The 24,643-nt window shown below is 43.1% G+C and overlaps 1 protein-coding gene across 1 annotated transcript in view; it reads right to left on the reverse strand.

Annotated features, from left to right (window-relative positions):
• The window catches only part of SPO11 (SPO11 initiator of meiotic double strand breaks), a 40,034-nt gene extending 15,639 nt beyond the window's left edge, over nucleotides 1-24,395 (reverse strand). Inside the window, exons 1-9 of the mRNA XM_063425920.1 lie at nucleotides 24,156-24,395; nucleotides 22,863-23,016; nucleotides 22,406-22,538; nucleotides 20,709-20,822; nucleotides 20,187-20,275; nucleotides 17,237-17,303; nucleotides 16,497-16,605; nucleotides 12,257-12,343; nucleotides 10,197-10,233 (exon numbers count right to left, since the gene is read on the reverse strand). Coding sequence (XP_063281990.1) covers nucleotides 10,197-10,233; nucleotides 12,257-12,343; nucleotides 16,497-16,605; nucleotides 17,237-17,303; nucleotides 20,187-20,275; nucleotides 20,709-20,822; nucleotides 22,406-22,538; nucleotides 22,863-23,016; nucleotides 24,156-24,395 — 1,030 coding nt within the window. The remainder of the gene's footprint in view (nucleotides 1-10,196; nucleotides 10,234-12,256; nucleotides 12,344-16,496; nucleotides 16,606-17,236; nucleotides 17,304-20,186; nucleotides 20,276-20,708; nucleotides 20,823-22,405; nucleotides 22,539-22,862; nucleotides 23,017-24,155) is intronic.
• Nucleotides 24,396-24,643: the final 248 nt, after the last annotated feature.

Consider the following 24,643-nt stretch of genomic DNA (forward strand, 5'->3'; position numbering starts at 1 on the left):
CGGGATCTGGAATTGAAGAGAAAACTTGGGCATGTATTTTGTTTAAGGCACTTGCAAGTTCAGTTACATAATCTACTAAAACATCTGATTGGAGCTGTAACTGCTGCGGATAATAACAACCTAGTCTGGGTGCTGTCCCAAATAGAATCTCATATGGGGACAGTGAATGCTTCCCTCTAGGTGTGTGCCTAACACTGAATAAAGCTATTGACAGGCTTTCTGGCCAGGGCATCTTTGTTTCTTGTGACATTTTTAACATTCTGGCTTTTAGAGTGCCATTCATGCGCTCTACTTTACCACTACTTTGTGGGTGGTAAGGGGTGTGGAAGGCTAGGGTCACCCCTAGAGCAGTCCAAATTTCTTTAGTCACTGTTGCTGTAAAGGCGGGGCCTTGATCACTTTCAATGACTTCTGGGAGTCCAAACCTACATACTATTTCTGTAAGTAGGCGTCTTGCGGTTGTTTTTGCAGTGATATTGGCCACTGGGTAGGCCTCTGGCCATCCTGAGAACATGTCCACTATGACTAGTGCATATTCATGGGGCCCACTCTTGGGCATTTGGATGTGGTCAATTTGGATTCGCTGGAAGGGGTACATGGGCTTTGCCAGGTGTTTTGCAGGCACCTTGATTGGTCTTCCTGGATTGCATTTTGCACAAATAACACAGGCCTTACAGAAGCTGTTGATCAATGTTGTGATTCCGGGTGCTTCATAATACTTCTGTATGAGGGCGGCCATCAATTCTTTTGACAGGTGTGCAGGCCCATGTGCCCATTGGACAACTGCTGGATATAAATTTTTTGGAAGGCAAAATTTGAAGTTGTTGTAATATACTCCGTCCTTTTGGACAGCTCCTTTATTTTTCCATTTTTTGGTTTCTTCAGGAGTGACTGCAGCTTGCTGTTCTCGCAAAATTCGCAAATCAGTAGGAAGAGTTTGCAGAGCAAAAATAGGGACTTCTTCTTCTTGTTCTTCTTGTCCGGACACTTCTTCATCCACTTCCTGCAGATCCCTGGCTGCTAGCTTAGCAGCCTGATCAGCCAAATGGTTGCCCTTTGCTTCATCTGTATCCAATTTCCCATGGGCCTTTACCTTCAAAACGGCCACTTCTTCAGGGAGTAGGAGGGCATCCATTAGCTCCTTAATTGCAGTACTATGTTTGACTGGTGTACCGGCGGTGGTAAGAAATCCTCTTGTCTTCCAAATTAGGCCGAAGTCATGTGCCACACCCAGAGCATATCTTGAATCTGTATAGATGTTGGCACGTTTTCCTTCGGAAATTTTGCATGCTGAAGTCAGAGCCTGTAATTCGGCTTCTTGCGCAGACATTGCTGGCGGTAAAGATGATGATTTGATAACTTCGTCTGTTGTGGTTACGGCATATCCTGTATGATATCTTCCTTCTTCATCAGCATATCTTGAGCCGTCCACAAACAGGGTAAAATCTGGATTTTGTAATGGATTCTCATGCACAGTTGGTAGGTGCACTGTCTCCATTTTCATCTGTTCAAAACAGTCATGAGGTGTTTCGGGGTCATAATCATTCACTATGACCAGATCTTGAAATTCCTTTTCTAGGAAGTGGCGTGGCCATGCTTCCAGAAGGTCAGTTGTTGGGTATTTGACAATACCATTTTCCTGTAGCTGTTCTTCATCCATGGTGGCCCATAGCTTTGCCATGGGCCCAAGGTCATTCCATGACCTTGTCTTCAATTTGGTAACAGGAATATGTGGGATAGCAGTATCCCAATGGCGGTAGAGGTAGATAAGTTGTTGAGGTAGTTGGACCAAGACCATGCTATTGCCTTCAGAGTCACAATAGAAATCTTGAGCAGTGAGCTTCACATCAGTCCAGTGGTAAAGCTCATCTTCATAGCAAGGTTCGGGAGTAATGTTTGGTTTGTACCACATGGTACAGAAGGCGTAATCTGGGCCTTCACAGAGAGGCTTCTCATCTTCATAAAATGTCAAATGTGGATGCATGACTTTCTTGATACATCCACAAAGCAGGTAAATGTAGGTTTCATCTGTGACAAATCCATAATAGATACCCCCCTCAGGGAGTGGAAGAAGAGTGGATGGGTTAAGAACTTGACATCTTTGGATGGAAATGTTGTCAGGTAGAAGAAGATGACACTGTAGGCGTAGGTGTCTGGCAGGAGACACGTGCTTGAGCTGGACTTGGTTGATGATGGCAGAGATGTCATGAGGGGCCAAAACAACCAGAGGGTGGCCAAGGACCAGGTCTGAGGTTCTTTCTATGAGCTCTCTTGCAGCAAAAACAGCCCTGAGACAGGAAGGGGTCCCTCTGGCCACAATGTCCAGTTGACATGAGAAATATCCAATAGGCCTTTGGCGGCCTCTTAAGTCATTAGTTTGGGTGAGAACTCCTGTTGCATGGCCTTGTCTTTCAGAGACAAATAATTTGAAAGGTTTGGAGTAATCAGGCAGGCCCAAGGCAGGAGCAGAAGCAATGGCACGTTTTAGAGCATTGAAATTGTCTATTGCTTCATTAGTTAAACAGAAAGGGTCAGACTTAAGTGCGTCATAGAGAGGTTGCATGAGCAGGGAGGCCTCTGGGATCCATGCTCTGCAGTAGGAAATAAGGCCTAGGAAGGCATGGAGAGATTTTGAAGTTCTTGGAGTTGGAATATCCAGTACGGCTCTTACCCGGTCCCGGGTAAGATGTCTGGTACCTTGAGATAGGCAATGTCCAAGGAAAATTACTGAGGGTTGGCAGAACTGTAGCTTGATGAGTGAAGCTTTGCATCCTTGTTCTGCCAAATAACAAAGCAGGCTAATTGAGCACTTTTCAGTAGTGGGTATATCATCTCCACAGAGCAGCAAATCATCCACATACTGAAGCAGAACAACTTCTGGGTGCTCGGCTTGCCATGGGTCAAGGATGGTGGCCATGGCCTTTGCAAATTGACTTGGTGAATTTTGTGCCCCTTGGGGCATGACAGTCCAGGTATACTGTTGCATCTCATGGGTGAAAGCAAACAGGTATTGGCAGGATGGGTCCAGTGGAACACTGAAAAAGGCATTTGCTAGGTCAATGACTGTGAAAAATTTTGCAGATGGTGGGACTCCAGAGAGCAGAGTATGGGGATTTGGTACAAGAGGGGTGTCCAGGATGGTAGCTTCATTAACAGCACGGAGATCCTGAACCATCCTGTACTTCTCTGGCTCACCTTTTGGAGTTTTCTTTTTCACAGGGAATAATGGGGTGTTACATTCAGATTTACATTTCACTAGAGCACCCTTCTCCAAGAGTGCCTTGATGTGGGTAGAAATGGCAGCAGCCTGTGCTGGTTTTAATGGATATTGTGGTTTTCTTGGTAATTTAGCCCCTGGAATAAGCTTTACCACCACAGGGGGAACATTTAGGTGACCTATGTCCTCTGGGCCTGAGGACCATAACTTGGCGGGCACCTGTGTTTTTAATGCCTCTGGGAAATTGGACCTTAATTCTGCTGCTTTCTCACGGGGCTTTTCTAAATGCAGCATTAGAGGCAAGGAGCACAAGGCTGAGGTGTCTGATTCAGATAGAGGTGAGGACATTTCTACCTGCCCATCCGGGGTGAAGGTAATGGATGCTTGCAGGCGTGAGAGAACATCAGCACCTAACAGGTTAATTGGGCATGTGGAGGATACCACAAAGCGAGCTAGCAGGCTGGAGCCAACTCGGAGTGGAGTTGTTAAAGGGCTATGTCTTGGCTGGCCATCCACTCCGACACAAGAGACATCAATATTTGACAGAAAGGATGGATCTGGCAGGTCTTGTTCACGGAGAACACTACGGGCTGCACCTGTGTCAACTAGGAAGGTGGTAGGGTGGCCTTCAATGGGCAAAGTCACTGTGGCAAGTGGCCCCCCTTTATCCCCTGTAGACACTGCCATTACAGGGGTTGCAGACACAGGCTTGCCAATTTCCTAATCATCTGGTTCCTCAATTATCGGAACCTGTTTGGTGGCTTTGGGAGCTGGGGCAGGTTTGGAGGGCTTTCTGGGCTCCCTTGGCTCCTTTTTAGGTTCTGGGCAGTCACTTCTAAAGTGCCCCTTGGCTCCACAATTAAAACAATGTCCCCCCTCCTCCGGTCTAGTACCTTTTGGGACTGGGGTGGAGCGGGATACCATGAGAGGCGCTGAAGTGGATCTTCTTGGGGTCTGAGCGGATTCCAAACCTCTAGCAACTAAAAGTAGGGTGTCCAGGGGAACAACCTTATATTCAGGGCGTGCAGCAATGATTCCCTTGCGTATAGAGTCCTTAACACCTTGGACAAACGCACCTGACAGCATTTGTGAATGAATTTTGTCAGTAAGATCAAACCCCAAATCTGTAAACATTTGATACAGTCTTGCATGAAACCTTTCCACTGATTCTCCTTTATCTTGAATAACATCAGTAAGGCCAGCAGCCTGATCTGCAAGTTTGTCCTTAGCCCATTCTTTTAATTGGGTGCAAAAAGTTACTCCAGAGGGGTAATCAACATCACTGTTGAGCTGATCTGTACTGAGGTGTCGGGCCATACTTGGCCAATATGCATCCCCTGCTTTAATAGCACAAATGCTCAATAGATCACGCCATGCGGCTGAATAAGTCTTTTGAATTTGAACTATCCCTCGGTAGAAGGGCATAGGCTGCTTTTCTGGGTCCGGGAGTGATTTCATCAGAGCACTAGCTTGAGTGGGGTTAAAAGCTACATATTTAGGAGGGGCCTGTTCTCCCCGACCCTTGTGGCCGAAGGGATCATCGATAGAACGATGAGATGGGGCTCCCGCAGCAAGTTCCGATGAGACATGGGACACCCTGTCCATCTCGTCATCATCGAATTCTATGATATTGACTCTTCTACGCGGTGCAGGTCCCGCGTGAGGTGAAAGGACCGGTGGTTGGGAATGAGCCCCAGATGCAGGGGTGGCTAGCGAGTCGTAACCTGGAGACAGGTAGTCGCCGGGAATTACTGGCATCAGGGCTGAACTGGGAGCCGCCATATTGGAGGTGGGGAAAGGAGTTGCTTCAGGATTAAGGGAAGAAGCGGCGGCCATATTTGATATGGGCACTTCCGGGGCAGATTGGGCCGGACTGGGCATGACCGGAACCTGGGGAGTGGCTTGGGGAAAGGGAGGGTAACCGGGGTAGGGCAGGGCCATGGGATATGGGAAGGGGTAGGGCCAGGCAGGGGAGGGCAAAAGAGTAGGGTGGGCAGGCACGGTTAAGGAGGTAGGATATTGGACTGGGGCGGAGCTGATTATCGGAGGAGACAGGACAGGATTAGTGGGGATGGATGCAGAAAGAGGAGTTGTAGCATGGGAGGGAGGGGTAGTTAGCTGGACGGGTGCTGATGGAAGGGGATTAACCATAGAGAGGGATTGCAGGGAGGAGGCGGCAGATGAGATGTTAGGATTAGGCATGGAAGGGAGCGTGGGGATGGCTGAGGATGATGGGACCGTTAGAGAAAGGGAAGGGGTAAAGAAAGATCCATCAGAATTCAGGACCGGGCAGACAGGGGAGGTGGTGAGATGGGGTTCGGGAGGATCGGGAGTGGGGAACATAGTCAGCTGGCTATCACCTATGGCTGACTGAACCTTGGGGATAGACATCCCCTGGGCGCCATTTTGGGGCGCTGGCTGAGGATAAACCCCAGCAACACAATTCTTATGATACACAAACAATTTCACACCTTTGTGATTTATTTCTTCCTCAACCCAACCTTCTGACTGAATAGCCTTCGCTACTCTGTACCATGCTTCAGCAGTCTTTAATAAACCATTATCTGTAAGCTTGCCTTTCATTTCTGCTAGTAACTTGCGCCAACTTTCTGGTTGCAATCTCCCACATGTCGGTACAGCAATTTTACATACTTTTGCAATCTTTTCAACACCTTTAACCATCTCTTCACCCTCTCTGTTCTCTACTAAATCACATGCTAACCAGCCCTTGCTGGGCTTATCTAAATCCTGTCCCATAGTCCCTCTACCCCTATACCAGCGTCCTAGATATAGAGAGAGAGAAGGAAAATTGAACAGAACGTCTACAATGCTCGACTGCCACCCGAGAATCGTGGATCTTTCTCAGGTGCGTCTTCCCAAAACGTAGACTAGTCACTGAATCCGCCTACCCGGGGTGGTAGACACGGATTGGAGCGAGGTGAGAAGTGTGTGACCAATCACTTCTCTTTTAAGAGGAATGGGAGTGGATAGTATAATAATATAGAAAGTGTAGAAAAGATGAAAGGCAAGGAAAAAAAAAAAAATCCTTAGAGACAGACACAGGAGTACATGAGACTCCTCATTAAACAAACAAGACAACAATACAGTTGAAATACAGTGTATGCATCACAGTTCAAATGAAATCAACAGTAATTCCTTTCCTTTACTCATGTGCTTACTCCAAAGTCACCTCCCTCAACCCCGTAGTGCCCCTATAAAACCCACTTATAAGTCTCACTACCACAAATAAACAGAAAAACTGGAATTCCACCAGCCCCCAGCGCTCAGGGCGGCGGTTACCAAGAGAAAACTGGAATCCCCCCAGCCGAAGCTGAGGTTTACCAAAACTGGAATCCCCCCAGCCGAAGCTGAGGTTTACCAAAACTGGAATCCCCCCAGCCTCAGTACCCGGGACAGTGGTTACCAAACTTGGAATTCCACTAGCCCCAGTACTCGAAACTGTGGGTTACCACGTGCACAATGAGGCTAGCTAAGCTCTCAGAGTGTCACGAGAAGGATCACAGGAAATTATGAGTCTACACAAAATCCACAGTTCCAACAATCCCCTTTTTCCTTACAGCCACAGCCACGAGGCTCCTAAAAGAGGTAAACAGGCAAAGAAGACCCCCAGGAACGCATCCACAGGTCAACCCCCCTTTTTCCCTACAACCACGGCACCGTGGTTCCTAAAAGGAGTAAAACAGGCAACAGAAGACCCAGGCAAATCCCCTCGGGTCCACCCCCCTTTATCCCAAAAGGGGCAAAATACAAACAGATAAACAGACAAAACAGAAGACCCAGGCAAATCCCCTCAGGTCCACCCCCCTTTATCCCAAAAAGGGGAAAACAAGCAAGACAGAACCCCAGGCAAATCCCCTGCAGGTCCACCCCCCCTTTATCTCAAAATGGGGAAACAGGCAAACAATTCAAACACAATTCAAACATACCCAGGCAACAGATAGACTAAAATGCAGGTAAACAAATGAGTAACGAGACACCGGGCAAGATATTACCTGTCTTTGATGTCCTCCCGGGAAGCAGTCACAGACACGTGGACGGGTCAATCAAAGGGGCCGGAACATACCGGAGGCTCTGCAGAAGTCTCTACCGTGTATTTGGAGGTGATCAATCTCCCTTCCTTCCCCCTGGATTCCTCCGTCCAACAGCGTCTTCCTTAGGACGGCTCACCGGCCAGACATAGCCCGGTGCCCCACGTTGGGCAGCCAAGTTGTTATGGTACTTTTTGCAGTAAACCAAAATGTTTAAATGTCTATCTGTTCCTGTCCAAATCAATAAAATAAATTGCGTATATACGCTGAAGTAATTAAGTCTGACACACAAGGTTCAGGTTAAAATAACTTCGAGAAAATTTATTGGCAAGTGATTAAAAAGCGGACACGCAGGTCCTTTTAAGAGACATTTTACGTCATCATTGCTGATTAGAATATCAGTAAATAAACATCATTAATTGGATTAATTGTCAAGTGTCGGGATTAGTGTCCACCTATCAATATTATTAATTGGCTCAAAAGACTAAGTGGTTAATCCCGTGTCCACCCACCAAGAGGTGGGATTGTTCTGGACACGGGTGGGGGACAAGGGGTCTTGAGCGTCATTTTACACGGTCGGTGATCTCAGGCCTCGTGGCCAGGTGCAAGGTCTCTTATGAATAGAACATTTCATTACTACTGTGTTCGCATGGCCTTCAAATTATACTTTGTTGCAAATCTAAGGAAAAGTCAGCAATTCCTGTGTTAATCATATCTTTATAGAAAATACAGTCTTTGTTCTATTGTATTAGATGTGCTGGGAAATTCTGTCATGTAAGGTGATTTTAAAATAAACAAGTTAGGTTATGAGGACAAAATAGAGGATTGAAGAAGTCAGGTTAGGGGGACAAAATGGAGGATTGTCACAGTATAAGGTTAAAATGGAGTTAGTGCAATAATTGAATACAAATACAATAAGGTTTTTTAAATAATCCCACATCACGTGGATTCAGGGACAACATAAACACAGAAAGGAAATTGTACATGAGCAGCAGCTAACGAGCTTCGAAAAAAATCTTGGTAAATCAAAAACCGGCAATTAAACTGATTTCTCTACTTTATTCGATAGATTCCAATTGTACCGAAAAACACAAATTTTCCCTAGCAAAGGAAAAATACCCAAACCACTCGCTTCCAGACACCACTTGGAAACAAATATTTACAGCACACAAACGGTTAACACTATGCACCAACCACATTGAGCTCTCCAGGAAAATACTCTACATATGGTACCTGGTACCGGCCCGTCTTAAGTATATTTAGCCAGATGCGTCCGGTACTTGCTGGAGATGTGGAACAGAGCAAGGCACAATGCTCCACATTTGGTGGCACTGTACAAAACTACAGCAGTTTTGGGTAGAAGTAGCACAACTTATAAACACAAGCCTCAGAATTACTATTCCACACACACTGGAATGTCTGCTGTTACAAAACTACCCACGGAAGCTTTCCTTTACAACCAGGTACTTAACATACCACATTAATATAGTTGCACTCACAATACTTAACAGACACTGTCGTAACGAAAAAGTGCCCGACATATCACGATGTATACACCTTGTTAACACGAATAAAATATATGAAAGCTTTCTTAGAGCAAACACTAGGAAAAAACAAACATAGATATAAACAAGCATGGGAAACATGGGACGAAGCACACAATACTTCAAACACTGGTCATACTCCAGGAATGCAACTCATCACTGACAACTGATGGTTCTCCTTTTTCCTTTTTTTTTTACCCCCCATTTGTTCCTTTTTTTAAATAAATAAAAAAAATAATCAATGTAAAAAAAGTTGAGAAGACTCGCCAGCTGTACTCATACAGGGATATTAATGTACGATTACGAAGGATGTTGTGAAGCCTGAATACCATGTCAATAACATATCAATAACATGTCAATAACGTGTCTATATTCGCAATCATGGTACTGAACATGTATAGCTCATAAGGTAACATACATATGTTGTACAATATAGAAGTTATTACACACGAAGGAATGTTAACTGTGAATGTCATGACGATCAATTACACCACCTCTATAGATGGGTTTGACTTATGATGCAAACTTGGATCGGTACTCATTAACCGACAAAGCTACAACCCACAAGAATCCTTCCCAGAACAAAACCCCCTTAAACCTCTCGCTGTTAATGTTATAGGTTATATTCGATTTCACAATGCTCTGTTTCAATGCAAGTGAACCAGCGACTCACGCACGAACTTAAAATGCCCACAGACATGTCTGTTCAATCATGATATCACTGTAATCATTGTGGAATTTCTTTATAAAATGCATAATTAAAAAAATTTAAAAAAAGAAGAAATTAGCACTTTTGGTAAAATAAAAAAGAAGGACGTACTCTCCACACAAAGTTCTTCAGTTTTAGGGGTCTGGAATGTCCCTTTAAGGTTGGCCGAGGCTCATGAGGAAAAAGATTTGCAAACACCTGGGATGCTGCTATGGATAGCCTTGAACAGACAACGTGTTGTTATTTATTTCTTTACAGTTTGTTAGGATAAATAGCAGATTTCACCCTTCCTGGCTTGAAATCCATAGTATGTGTGATGTCTATCTAAGTCAGATTTCTGTCTCATAATTTTTTCAAACAAGAAAATTAGAGACCCTTTGACGGCCAGTATTAGGCTAAACATTTTTTATTTTGACAGTTCTTAATCCTGAATGGGTTAAAACGACAGACAATGCGCAGACTGGCAGACAGATATTTGGAGCTTGCTGGGAAGTATTGTGTTCACAAATCATCACATCTTATGACACATGTCATTACATCTGTCTATCAGCCCTCTGCCCAGGCTGAATTCTACGCTTGTATTTTCCATTGTTTGTGTTTGGCGCTAAAGAATAATAAAATACAGCAATATCAGTACAGCTGATCAATCATTTCCAGTTTAATCACTTTAAGGATACTTGTGATTCCTTCAATGTTAGATGGTACCAGCACTCCCTGAAACAAAAAATACAAATAATGCATCATGTGTGGATTCCAGGGATCTCTCTGTGACTGTCCTAGCATATATGTCATTGTCCTCATTTTACCACATGGCAGAAGGCAAATATATTGCATTCTTTTCCACCTCAAATAGCAGAAAACAAGAATAGAAGAAATATCAACCAATTATAATTTAGGAAAAATATATAATAGGAGAAGCACATGGAATCACTTTCCCTTTCTATGCTGGTGCCTCCAACATATCAGAGCATGCTCTCCCTTTAGGGTTAAATGTGATACTCTAGGTTTTATTATATCAAGTGCCAAGTTATATACTGATTTATCTCTACCCTTTTACTGTTTTCTGTCCCTTTACACCTTTTGTTTTCCCCTCTTTCTGTCCCCCCACCCCCTGGTCATTAGATTGGGGCCCTTTTTGGTTACCAAAGGGTTTCTTCTGACACAGATTTTCTTTTCCCCATTTATAGTCCCTGCCTACCATGGACTGGGACGATTTCAGCAAGCACATGGTTCTGTGGCTTACTTCGCTTCTCTTGGTCCATTCTCAGTTGGCGTCGGTCGTGCTATAGGTGCTGGTCCGGTGGTCATCTTATTGCTCACGTCTCCTGACTATCTTGGTGCTCATGTGTGGTTAGAGCAATGGTTTTCAAACCAGTCCTCAAGGCTCCCCTACCAGTCCAGGATTTAGGGATTACCCGGTTGTGTCAAGGTGATTTTTTTTTTCCTTTCTAAAAACACCTTATACACAACCAGTTAATCCCTGAAACCTGGCCTAGTAGGTGTGCCTTGAGGGCTGGTTTGAAAACCTCTGGGTTAGAGGCAGCCATTGTATTTCGTCAGGAAGCACGAGGGGGTGTTACTGTCTGGATTTCAGCTCTGCTAAACATTGAGTGGATTCTCTCATTGGGTCAGCCCCCACTAAAGTGCATACTGGAGTAAGTTCAGTGAGTGAGCCTACACACTAACAAAAGTACTGTAAGCATTTTGAGGGTGAGCCCACATTTTGCCCATTCAATCATTGAACTCTTTAAGAGGTTTTACCTGACTGATCATTTGTGCCAATTTCATATTCAGGATTATGGAGGAATCTCTAACACACTCTGGGGATGTGCAAGCACTGATCACTGCAGCAGTGGAAAGGCCCTAGCCAAGGTGTTCCTCTAAATGCCCACCGAACCAGTGGCACCTCCTCCCACTCCTGAATTCCACTCTGCCGGTCCAGGATTTAGTACTGTTGCTTTTTCGGATGAACTGGCTCCAGTGATCGCTAAAAGACAAGGAAGGCCTCTCTTTGATCCGCAAAGGTGCAATCCAACAAGCTCAAAACTCGGGTGGATTTTTCAGCACCAGACTGGAGATTTTCGACCGGTAATTGACTAGCAGGCGCCTAATGTGTTCGTGAATTAACACCATTTCAAGATGGAAGGGATCCATCTATTAAAGGTTCTATTACCAGAGGGAGACTGGTTCACTCGGTTAGATCTCAAAGATGCTTACCTATCTGTTCCCATTCATCCAGTAAGTCTCATATTTATCTGATTCTGGTGGAAGGATGCCACCTGGCAGTTCACATGCCTCCTCTCCAGGCTGACTTCTGCCCCATGGTGCTTCACCAAGCTCTATGAACCGGTAATGGAACATTTACAATACCTGGGCATAAGATGTATAGTCTATCTGGATGACATCCTACTCTTTAGAAAATATCCTCAACTTCTTCAGGATCAAACCAGTTACACCACAAACTCTTTATAGGGGTTGGGGTTCGTGGCCAACACGGACAAGTCTGCCCTGTCTCTGATACAGTCAATACAATTTCTAAGATTCAAAATAGACTGTTTCCTGTGTACTGAAATTGCCTCACAAAAATATAGTCAAAATACGTCAAGAAATACGATTGGTGTTAGTAGGTTGCAGCAATGTAATGTTGTAAAACGTCCCATTGCTGCTTTGACATGTGACCATGTTTACGGGTGTAAATGCAGTCACCTATATTTTTAGCGATCCACCAGTTACTCACTGTTGAACTCCCACTGCAGTTCACTCTTGTTCCGTCTTCCTCCATAAACCACAAATCTCCACTAAGACATCCCTTAGACGTAGTAAGCTGGCAAAAGACAATGTCAGATAGCTAAACAATCTGGCTACAAGGTGATCAGGTTTATTCAATAAATTGTGTTTAATATTTAGCAAAGAATTCCTGAACTAGGAAAGTTGGAGACTTTATCCTTCCAGGTTATTTTGGCCTGATTTCTTTTTAATTTGCCCTTTAACTCACTGTTTAGTGATAAAACATTTTTGTATATTTTAATTGTTTGTGCTCCTACTCTCCCATAATCAGCAGCGTCTATGTTAGGAAATCTCAGATACACTTAAAATGTGTTGTAAAATGTAAAGAACAAAATTATCTGTTACAATAGGTACGTTAGTCCAATGACAAAGATGCAAACTAACAACAATATTGCACCTACCTTTATTATACTGGACCTACAGAGTTTCGAATCAAATAAGTATTTAGACTCAAAGGGACATGCCACATAAATGTTAGAAAGCAATTTAGGTAATATACCCTCAAAGAAAACATTCATGTATTTTTTTCAGCAAATCTTATTTTGGGGGTATATGAAAAAAAAGCAATTTGCAAAAGTCTGCAGCCTTCATAAGCCCTCCACCTCTTTTCCTGACAAACGTTCAGTCTGTGCCAGAGAATTTAAGAATCAGAGCCTTCTCATTGCATACCATCACAGCTATCCTATGCTTCTCAATACGCTGTAGTAAAGCTCATTGAGAAGCAGGGTAGCACAGTGCACCTTCTGCTAGCTTTCTAATGATATCCCCCCTTTATAAATATTCACTAATATAGCAGCCTCCAGCAAGTTCTTTATAGTTGGATAAAAACAAGGGGGTAGGTGCAGCGCTTCAGTAATCCTTGACAACGTATATGTGAAGAGAACCAGAGAAGAAATAATAGTGTAGTATTTAAAACTGTAGTGGTGATAGATAAAATAAAAGATGTGCACTCACACTTTCCTGGAGCTTCAATACAGCTCCAGTGTATGCGCCTGGGCGGAATAATCCCCGCCTATGGATCAAGTGCAGAGGCAATTCTTCAAGTTGTAGATGTGGTAGGGGGTATCCTCATAAAAAACAAACAAATAAAAATCGTATATGGTGAAGTATGTAGAGCTATGAAGCAAGGGTATGGTCCAATTAAAAAAGTACTTTAATTTAAAAAAATATATAATAAAAGAAATACAATATATAGTAAAATAGTGATAAAAAAGTTATAAACAATACACTTAACGCGTTTCTCCTTGGATAGGCTTTATCAAAAGTGTAAAATGTAAAAAAAAAGGTAAAACACTTTTGATAAAGCCTATCCAAGGAGAAACGCGTTAAGTGTATTGTTTATAACTTTTTTATCACTATTTTACTATATATTGTATTTCTTTTATTATATATTTTTTAAAATTAAAGTACTTTTTTAATTGGACCATACTTTGCTGCTGTTGGATTGTTTGGAGCTATATCCCTGGTGGGGATCATACCACCCAAGCGCTTTGGATTGAGCAAACCAGAACTTGCTCATTAGCATGTGAGTAGGCTTAAACTATTTATTTATTTCTGCTTACACTCCTTTTTTACGGTGTACACTATTGTGGTTCTGTTTGTTTATCTCCACATATATACGGAGGGAAGAACTTGGTTTTACACCTGTATCCTTGAGTGGGGATCATACCACTTCAAGCGCTATCAGAGGAGCCAGGTTTTACGGCTCCATTACACGTGAGTGCACATTTTATAGTTTTTACCTACCCTTGCTTCATAGCTCTACATACTTCACCATATACGATTTTTATTTGTTTGTTTTTTATGAGGATACCCCCTACCACATCTACAACTTGAAGAATTGCCTCTGCACTTGATCCATAGGCGGGGATTATTCCGCCCAGGTGCATACACTGGAGCTGTATTGAAGCTCCAGGAAAGTGTGAGTGCACATCTTTTATTTTATCTATCACCACTACAGTTTTAAATACTACACGATTATTTCTTCTCTGGTTCTCTTCACATATACGTTGTCAAGGATTACTGAAGCGCTGCACCTACCCCCTTGTTTTTATCCAATTTTCTGATCGGAAAAGAGAGACTCCGTATTGGTGTTCCAGCTGCTTTTGGACTATTATCACTTTGCTTCCGCGCTGAATTTATTTTTGTGTGATTGAAGTTCTTTACAGGGAGTGCAGAATTATTAGGCAAGTTGTATTTTTGAGGATTAATTTTATTATTGAACAACAACCATGTTCTCAATGAGCCCAAAAAACTCATTAATATCAAAGCTGAATATTTTTGGAAGTAGTTTTTAGTTTGTTTTTAGTTATAGCTATTTTAGGGGGATATCTGTGTGTGCAGGTGACTATTACTGTGCATAATTATTAGGCAACTTAACAAAAAACAAATATATACCAATTTCAATGATTTATTTTTACCAGTGAAACCAATATAACATCTCAACATTCACAAATATACATTTCTGACATTCAAAAACATAACGAAAACAAATCAGTGACCAATATAGCCACCTTTCTTTGCAAGGACACTCAAAAGCCTGCCATCCATGGATTCTGTCAGTGTTTTGATCTGTTCACCATCAACATTGCGTGCAGCAGCAACCACAGCCTCCCAGACACTGTTCAGAGAGGTGTACTGTTTTTCCTCCTTGTAAATATCACATTTGATGATGGACCACAGGTTCTCAATGGGGTTCAGATCAGGTGAACAAGGAGGCCATGTCATTAGATTTTCTTATTTTATACCCTTTCTTGCCAGCCACGCTGTGGAGTACTTGGACGCGTGTGATGGAGCTTGTCCTGCATGAAAATCATGTTTTTCTTGAAGGATGCAGAACTCTTCCTGTACCACTGCTTGAAGAAGGTGTCTTCCAGAAACTGGGAGTTGAGCTTGACTCCATCCTCAACCCGAAAAGGCCCCACAAGCTCATCTTTGATGATACCAGCCCAAACCAGTACTCCACCTCCACCTTGCTGGCGTCTGAGTCGGACTGGAGCTCTCTGCCCTTTACCAATCCATCCATCTGGCCCATCAAGACTCACTCTCATTTCATCAGTCCATAAAACCTTAGAAAAATCAGTCTTGAGATATTTCTTGGCCCAGTCTTGACGTTTCAGCTTGTGTGTCTTGTTCAGTGGTGGTCGTCTTTCAGCCTTTCTTACCTTGGCCATGTCTCTGAGTATTGCACACCTTGTGCTTTCGGGCACTCCAGTGATGTTGCAGCTCTGAAATATGGCCAAACTGGTGGCAAGTGGCATCTTGGCAGCTGCACGCTTGACTTTTCTCAGTTCGTGGGCAGTTATTTTGCGCCTTGGTTTCTCCACACGCTTCTTGCGACCCTGTTGACTATTTTGAATGAAACGCTTGATTGTTCGATGATCACGCTTCAGAAGCTTTGCAATTTTAAGAGTGCTGCATCCCTCTGCAAGATATCTCACTATTTTTAACTTTTCTGAGCCTGTCAAGTCCTTCTTTTGACCCATTTTGCCAAAGGAAAGGAGGTTGCCTAATAATTATGCACACCTGATATAGGGTGTTGATGTCATTAGACCACACCCCTTCTCATTACAGAGATGCACATCACCTAATATGCTTAATTGGTAGTAGGCTTTCGAGCCTATACAGCTTGGAGTAAGACAACATGCATAAAGAGGATGATGTGGTCAAAATACTCATTTGCCTAATAATTCTGCACGCAGTGTATAGTGTCTGGAGTGTTCCTTTCAGAATACCCCAAGAATCATTACCACTTCATCCCACTGAATTCTACTGGACACCCATGCCACTTCCCTTCCCCTTGAGTAGGAGAAGCCGAATGCCGATATAAGCATTCATTCTGTGGCTGATGGGTGTTCTCACCCACTGAAAAAAAGACTAGTCTATCAAGTACAAAAATATCTATAAAATTATTGAGTAACTGTATTGAACACAGTTGACATCCGGCTTTTACAGCTCAGAGAAAAGTAGGCTCCCAGAACGCCCAGCCAAATGTCAAACTGTGCTAAAATGGTTTGATAGATTATGATAGAATAGTGCCAGGGCACAGAAAGCTGTAATGGTCATTGTACTTTTAAAGTTTCCTTTCAAAAATAAATCTTCTGAAAACATGTTTCAAAACTCTACTAATCCTATAAGATTAGATCACAAGATACTGCAATTTAAATAGTTTTCTTGTTACCAAAACCTACAACATGTAAGCTTATTCTTGGGATCTTCAGCATACAGGAAACATCATTAATTATGTTGTCCACCACGATCTGGCTGCCGTAAAGCTGCACATCGTTGTAATATATATCCCTGAGGAGAAGATAATAATTTGTTACTGTGCTCAGACAACATCAGGAAATCCTTATTCCATGGTCATGCTACCTGTAGCCATTTAGAAATTCAAATCCCACAATTCCCTGCAAGCCATACTTATGGTATTTAAAGAAAAGAAGGGACTGCTGGGAACTGTTCGAGTCACATGATTAAGAAACACTTCATGCTTAACGGTTCAGGATTGTAATGGTTAAAATCATTAGTCAAAATAGCCATGAAAGTTGTGTATTTTTATTACAATGGTACAGGACCCTGCTTGAACAAGCTTACAATCTAGAGGAGAAAATGATATAATATAGGGTTTCTGCCGACATTAAGGTATATAGTATAGCTTCAGGATGTAATTTCGAATGGCGTCTCTTAATAAAGTGACAACTTTCATTTCACTCCAGATGTTTCTGAACTACATTCCCATAATACTCCATCTTAGCTGCCCTTGGTGAAACAACGTCAGCAGGAGTCATGTCTTCAATGTCTAATGCTTTCATATATATTTCTGCACAGTTCTACAAACTTCTGTATAATTACAATTATTCTGTTGATTTTGGGGAAACAAAATGAAACCATATACAAACAGTGATATTTATTTAAAATGAATGACATTTACCTCTTGGTGGCGTATGTGTTACTTTGCACCAGTTTGTGGATGACTGAGAGGATCTTTATTATCAGGGCTGTACAAATAAAAAAAGAAAAAAATATAATGATTTATGGCAAGTCTCAGAAACCTATGGTATATTTCACAGAGGTACCGACATATTTAAGGCTGGGCCTGTAGTTGTGGGAGGGGCTTGGGTCCCCTTCATAGGGGCATCCAATCCTCTCACATTTTACCGTGGCTGGCCGTGCGAGCTGCACTTACCTGTGTTTCCTGTGCCGCTGCTTTGCGGAGGTCCTGCTGCTGCTGCTGCTGGGCGCCTGCCTGTTTCGTGGGGTCAGTTTGCCGGACAGTAAATAGGCCTAACAGGTGCCTCTCTGCACGCAATTGGGTCCTGTGGCTCGGGTCCCTTCCATCTCGCTGGGTTCCCCGTTCGTCTCTGCCCCCCCTCCCTCCACTCTGCTCTGCGTTGCCGGCGGTGCCCGGGCTCTTGGTGGGGTGGCCTGTCCACGCTCCGGTGCCTGCCTGTGTGGGGTGTGAGGGGGGGGGGATCCCGCCTGGCAGTTCACCACGCTGTTGGCGTGTTTCTGAGCTGTCGGGTGGGTCTGTTTTTTAAAATTATTTTTGGCCCGCGGGTGGGGGTGGGGTTTGGGCATGTGTTGCGGGCTGTTCAGTTGTTTTCCCAGCCCTCCCCAGGCGTGCGGGCTGTACTGCTCACGTGTCTTGCTGTTCGTGCCGTGTTCGGCCTTCTTGTTGCGGCTCTTTCCGGTCGAGCAGGATTGGGCTGTAGTTTGTCTCCGTTTTTGCATTGCTGGTTGCTGCGGTTTTGTTGTGTCTGGGCATGCTTTGTGTGAGTGTTTGGCTGTGGTGTTTCTGCTTTGTGTTTTGCTGTGGTGTTCGGCTCTTAACGCTCGTCTGGTTTTCCCTATGTCCTGTTCACATTTCGCGCATTTTGGGTCGCTCAGTTGCACCTTTGCGATGGTCGCTGGCGTGTTCCGTGCTCTGGTTGCCGGGTCTCTGTTCCTTCTCCGGCATCGCCTGTTGGTTCTTGTCTGTTGGTCGTTTCCGGGTTGGTCGCTATTTTGTGGTTTTCTGGGGAATTTTTGGGGCCATAATCCTATGTCCTCCTTAGCTTTCCTTTTCTATGGTTCAGGCTCGGGTCGCTTCTCAAGGTGGCATGCTTTGTCCAACCGTGGTCCTGCCGGGAAGCTCATCCTTCCTAGCAGCGTTTGCTTTTCCTGGCTCGTGTCTACCAGGGGGGTAGGTCATTTTCACTTATTCTGGTCCACGCTGTAGCATACGTTCTCAGTCATCTTTCTACATGGGTCCACGATCGGGCCCTCGCAGAGGCATATGTGTTCAGTCACTATTTTTAAATGGATCCACAAAATGGCGGGGTCCTTGACCTGGCCCATGTCGAGGTCCCCTATTATTATTATTGCCATTTATATAGCACCAACAGATTCCGTAGCGCTTTACAATATTATGAGAGGGGGGAATTTAACTATAAATAGGACAATTACAAAAAACTTACAGGAATGATAGGTTGGAGAGGACCCTGCTCAAACGAGCTTACATTCTATAGGAGGTGGGGTGTAAAACACAATAGGACAGGAATTTGCAATCAAATAAGGTGGGCTGCCTTTTAGGAGAGAGCAAAAGACAGGTATGTGAGGTAGAGGTTAGTCTGGGAGGCCATAAGCTTTCCTAAAGAGATGGGTTTTAAGGCACTTCTTAAAAAAGGCAAGACTAGGGGAGAATCTGATGGCGGTTGGCAGGCTATTCCATAGGAAGGGAGCCACCCGCAAGAAGTCCTGCAAGCGTGAGTTGGCCGAACGGATAGTACTGGTTGTTAGGGATCTAGGTGCCCACTATAGGTTTCTGGCCTCTATGCCATAGCCTAGAGATCCTGAGAGGCCAGCACCCATCCTCTTGCTTGGAGGACGACACCATCGGCCCACCGCATAGTTATTTTCCTTGCATTGTCACTGTCACTTCCATTCTATCTTATGCTTTAGCAGTCACCGAGAGGCCATCACCCTGCCACCGGTGGCCTCTACCTCCCCTCGGGCCATGCCGCTTGGCAACTAGCAGGGCCTCACCTGTCACCCTCATTAGTTAAATTCTTCGCCACTTGGCATTACCTAGCCTAGCACGATATAAGGATCAAACTAATGATGGCTTTGTATAAACTGTATGCCTCGAGTTCCCAAGTCACTGGGGGACTGTCTCTACCCAACACCTCTGCTAGGTCTGGTGCTCCACCTCGCAGAGTATACACAGTTAGTCTGGCATCCCTTAGAGCCGGGACTACTCCACGAACGAATCACGGACAGACTCGGCAACCGCGGGCATGGGAAGCTGGCAATCATCCTCTAATACATTATCTATACTGGAACCGGTTAGGGATTTGTCAGGCATATCGTGATTTCTCCAAGTAATTTTGAGGTATTGTAGAACAAATATATATTTGTATGGTACACTTTTTTTTGCCCTCTTTATTACAGGCCTACTGCATCGTCGGTTGCGGCACACCACAACTGACCGGTGCTATTGACTAAGATGTTGATTGCTAATTATGTGTTATCTAACCATTACGGCAAAATTGCCCACGACCACAAATAATATATTCCATTTAGATCCTGAGCAGATGGCATTTAGGATTGACTTGTAAAAATTAAACTGGTCCAGTTTTTGAAGTTGCCAAGAACAGAGGCAAACCTAAAGAAAAAGGCTGAGTCCATTATACTCCGTCACCCACCAGTCCATTAACATTCAATTTTGGTGATTTACACAAACATATTAAAACAACATCGGCTGAATTTAACAATCCCTGCCCCATCATGTAGTCTAGTCTGTAATAAATTAGTTTGTATATATATATTTCCATTTTGATCCATAGGATACAGTAAATCATTAGCAGATGAAACACAAAAATAAATGAAATATGTGTCCTCACCAAACCTTTGTGCAGACCTTGGACTGTCACTTTTCACCTTTAAGGTGGTGCAACGTTTCACCATCTGTAATCCGACTGCATCATTAAACCTGTTAGTAAAGAGTTATTTTACTGCCATTTGAAGAGCAGCCATCCCCACCTAGTTAACCTAAAGGCCAGAACAGACCTGCCTCTTTGGCTACATTTTCTCAGAAGCTGAGGAGTTCCACGTGATATGTAGCAGTAAGTAGAATTCACATGTTGTCAGAGGAATTCTATTGATCATAAGTATCCCATAGGAACTAACAGGGTTAATGAACTGATTTCCTCAGGTACTCTGTGAATTTTACTCACTGATGGGGATAGCTATTCATGTAGTTCCCCAACAACAACTCATGGATTGCAGCTATTGTCTAGAACCAAACAACGTAAAGAACAAGTGGCTAACGGGTTATACTTTGATTGCCAGGTAAATGACTAATGGTTCTGCTACCTGGTGTTTACAAACATTACTAATCCGACCTTTATTAATGTCATACTTACTCCACATTACCCCAGCTTGATCTGTTGTCCAGTGTGAGTACTGGGGCTTGGTTTTTGGAAAGGCTCTCCAACACACCCTGGATAATTTTCTCGATTGCTGCGAGTACCTGAGGGCTGACATAATTCAATGTGTATAACAGCAGCAGTCTGACAGTGTACATCAGCTGCTATTAGTTTATATAAAGTCTGCTGCACAGCTTTGTGAACTAGACTGCTTACATTGCCGTGACCCCGCTTGCTCTGTGAAGCGATACAGACAATTCGACCTCTGGTCGCCAGTCTTCTAGCTGCAGCTATTTTACAAATCACCGCAGTTACAAGCCATTAAAGTGCCGAGAGTGGGTGCATATCCCTGCATAGGTCAGTTTGCTCACCGATCCTGTGATGCTTGAGGATGTAGTGCGTTGGGGAGATTTATCATTTCTAGGACTTTTTACTGACACTAATAATAAATTCTGCCAGTATTTTCCACCATTCCATTATTTTTTAAAGTTTGTTGCTTTACTTTTTGTGTAGTGAATTCCATAAAAGCATTCTGTTTTCTAGCGCTTGCTTATATTATTTTTTATCTTGGCACAGAAATTGAAGCAGAATACACACAAAATAGTCATACCGTATTCTTTATGTTATTGGTACATAATGGCTGAAGCGTTAAAAAACTCATAATATACAAAAAAAAAATGGCAAAACTGCTCAGACTCCTTTTTAAGATTGCTTAATCATGCACAAATACCTTTTAGCAGGTATGAAAGGATACAATTCATTTAATTTGTGCCCAAACAAACTCCTCAATCCTGGATTTACCTGGAGTCTTATTCAAAGAGTGCAGATTAAAGAGTTGTGATTCATTCATACCAGCTGTAAAGCACGCCTTTTGTGGTAGTCTATTTTTCAAACATACTTTTGGGATTCCATATTCCAGGGTCATTGTATCGGCCTACACTTCCAGAGAATTAATAAACAGCCAGTAAATTAAAGGAACACTATAGTCACCTAAATTACTTTAGCTAAATAAAGCAGTTTTAGTGTATAGATCATTCCCCTGCAATTTCACTGCTCAATTCACTGCCATTTAGGAGTTAAATCACTTTGTTTCTGTTTATGCAGCCCTAGCCACATCTCCCCTGGCTATGATTGACAGAGCCTGCATGAAAAAAAACTGGTTTCACTTTCAATCAGATGTAATTTACCTTAAATAATTGTATCTCAATCTCTAAATTGAACTTTAATCACATACAGGAGGCTCTTGCAGGGTCTAGCAAGCTATTAACATAGCAGGGGATAAGAAAATCTTAATTAAACAGAACTTGCAATAAAGAAAGCCTAAATAGCGCTCTCTTTACAGGAAGTGTTTGTGGAAGGCTGTGCAAGTCACATACAGGGAGGTGTGACTAGGGTTCGTAAACAAAGGGATTTAACTCCTAAATGGCAGAGGATTGAGCAGTGAGGCTGCAGGGGCATGTTCTATACACCAAAACTGCTTCATTAAGCTAAAGTTGTTCAAGTGACTATAGTGTCCCATTAAGGCTCTGTTTATACCAGGGCTGGCCTAAAGGTAAATCCGCCCCAGGTTTTGCAGTACTACACATGGTGGTAAATGTAAATGTACAGCAGACAGAATTCTTGCCCAGGTAAAAAAAAAAAAAGTACAAAAATGAAACCGAGACGGGAATGATGTGCTAATATGTGTATCTTGCCTGGTGATTGATTCCTGGTGAGCAGAGGATGATTTGGAAAGTTGCTCTTCATTGATCTCCACATTCTGCAACAAGGATGTCCTGTGCTGCTCCATGCAACGATAAAAGTCAGGAGAGTGCGGATAGGCCATGTCTGGACAAGACAAAAAACAATGCAGAGTAACAATGTAACTGGAACAGATTGATAGGTGTCAGAACATAAGGGACTGCACAAGGACATAAAGATACAACTGTCTGCTAAGGTAATTATAGGATCTAAGCCATTATGGGCATATGTGAAAAAGATGTTGTTTTTATAATAAATCCTTCATTGAATATTCTAAATGTCTGCATAGAGTAGATGGAGACATTAAGCAGTAGGACGACATTCCTTCTACACATAGTTTTAATTCCTGAGAAATTTAGGAACAGTTTGGGTGCACGTTTGCCAAACTCTGCACCCAGAAAGTACACTTACTTGCCAGGAACTCAGCAGCAAAATCTGTGACTTTGTACTGTACCCTGCAGCTCTCCAGAGACTCAGGAAACCCAAAGATCTCTATAGATGTTGAACCCTGCAGCTCTCTATATTTCATAGGGAATTCTGTACTGTTCTGTCTGGTCTTAATATCCTATATGACAGTGTGCATCCAGGGATGAGCAGCAGAGGGCACCCTGGGCATCCATTCTAGAGTGAGGTTAGTAATGTGAATCCTGCTAAACGACAGACTATGTGGGCTTTGCGTATGAACTGAGCCAAGTTCCCTTATGTTTGAAAGCATACACCATGTAAAAAACTGTTCCTCCACTTTTATGCGTTAGCACCTTTAATGCCCGCCTTTGCCTAGTGTGCCAAAAAAAGCCAACTTTTTATTCTTCTTTTGGAATTTATTTTTTGCTCATTTATTTCCTGATGATTTTACAATTAATTTACATTCATAAAAATGAGAAATATTACTAAAACAAAAGGCGCATTTGGAATTTGAAGGCTTTTTAAAAATACATTAAGAAACCATGACAGTCTGCAGCGGTTCGCTGAATGAAAATGTGCACTTTTGTCTTTTCATACACTGAAAGTGATACGTTTATGAGACACTAAATAAAAACCCAAAAAGGAATAATTTGAAGCATTGTAGGGTACAAAGAGGTGCAATTACAAAAAAGCACCATAAAACTTGCGCAAAACACTTTGAAACAGAAGTGGCCAACAGGTAGCCCCTTCAGCTGATGCTAGCATCATGGGAGTTGTAGTCCTACAACTTATGTTGAGTACTGATCAGATCTCCATTACTGGATCTGGAGCTGCCACCCAGACATAGTCCACAGGGTGGATATAAAGCAAGAGTATATGAAATATGTGTATATAAACAGAAACATGGTTTTAAATGTGTACATTACCAGCAAGATGCGCCCAATAATTTGTATTCACTAACATGGAAATTGTCCATAATTCAAAGTGAATTTGACACTTTAGACCAAAATAGACAAACTGAAAACAAAGCTCATTTGAATAATTTTTCCAATTCAGCTACTTTGGCCTAAAATTGTATATTCACTTTGAATTGCCAACAATTCTATCTTTAGTGCACTGGTGCTTAAATCCTTGGTCGGGACTCTGTGATGTGAGAATATATATGAAGCCACGTATGTAAAAGTACATTCTTAGTACCATAACCACTACATAGCACTAGAGTAGTTATGGTGCCAGCAGTGTCCTGGCGCTCTTCTAAAGAAAGTATTCAAACAGTTTGAGAATGGTTTAATAACTTACCTGGGGTCTGTTGGGAGTCTCTTTTGGAGCCTTGAACCACCTGCCACGCAGGGCCAGCTCAGTGGTTGAGAGCATCAACCGAGCACTCTCAGCCAGTAAGCTTAGTCCTGCACTGCTGGCAAACTCAGTGTAGGGAACTTCCAGAGGAGGTGGTGGTGGGCCAGATATGTTTGTTGCAGAGGAGGTGGTGGTGGGTAAGATAAGTTTGTTGCAGAGGAGGTGGTGATGTGCCAGATACATTTGTTACAGAGGAGGTGGTGGGTGGTCAGATAAGTTTGTTGCAGAGGAGGTGGTGGTGGGTCAGATAAGTTTGTTGCAGAGGAGGTGGTGATGTGCCAGATACATTTGTTGCAGAGGAGGTGGTGGTGGGTCAGATAAGTTTGTTACAGAGGAGGTGGTGGTGGGTCAGATAAGTTTGTTACAGAGGTGGTGAGGTGCCAGATACGTTTGTTGCAGAGGAGGTGGTTGCGGGCCAGATACGTTTGTTG

Source organism: Pelobates fuscus, chromosome 6, assembly GCF_036172605.1.
Source record: "Pelobates fuscus isolate aPelFus1 chromosome 6, aPelFus1.pri, whole genome shotgun sequence".
NCBI lineage: Eukaryota > Metazoa > Chordata > Amphibia > Anura > Pelobatidae > Pelobates > Pelobates fuscus.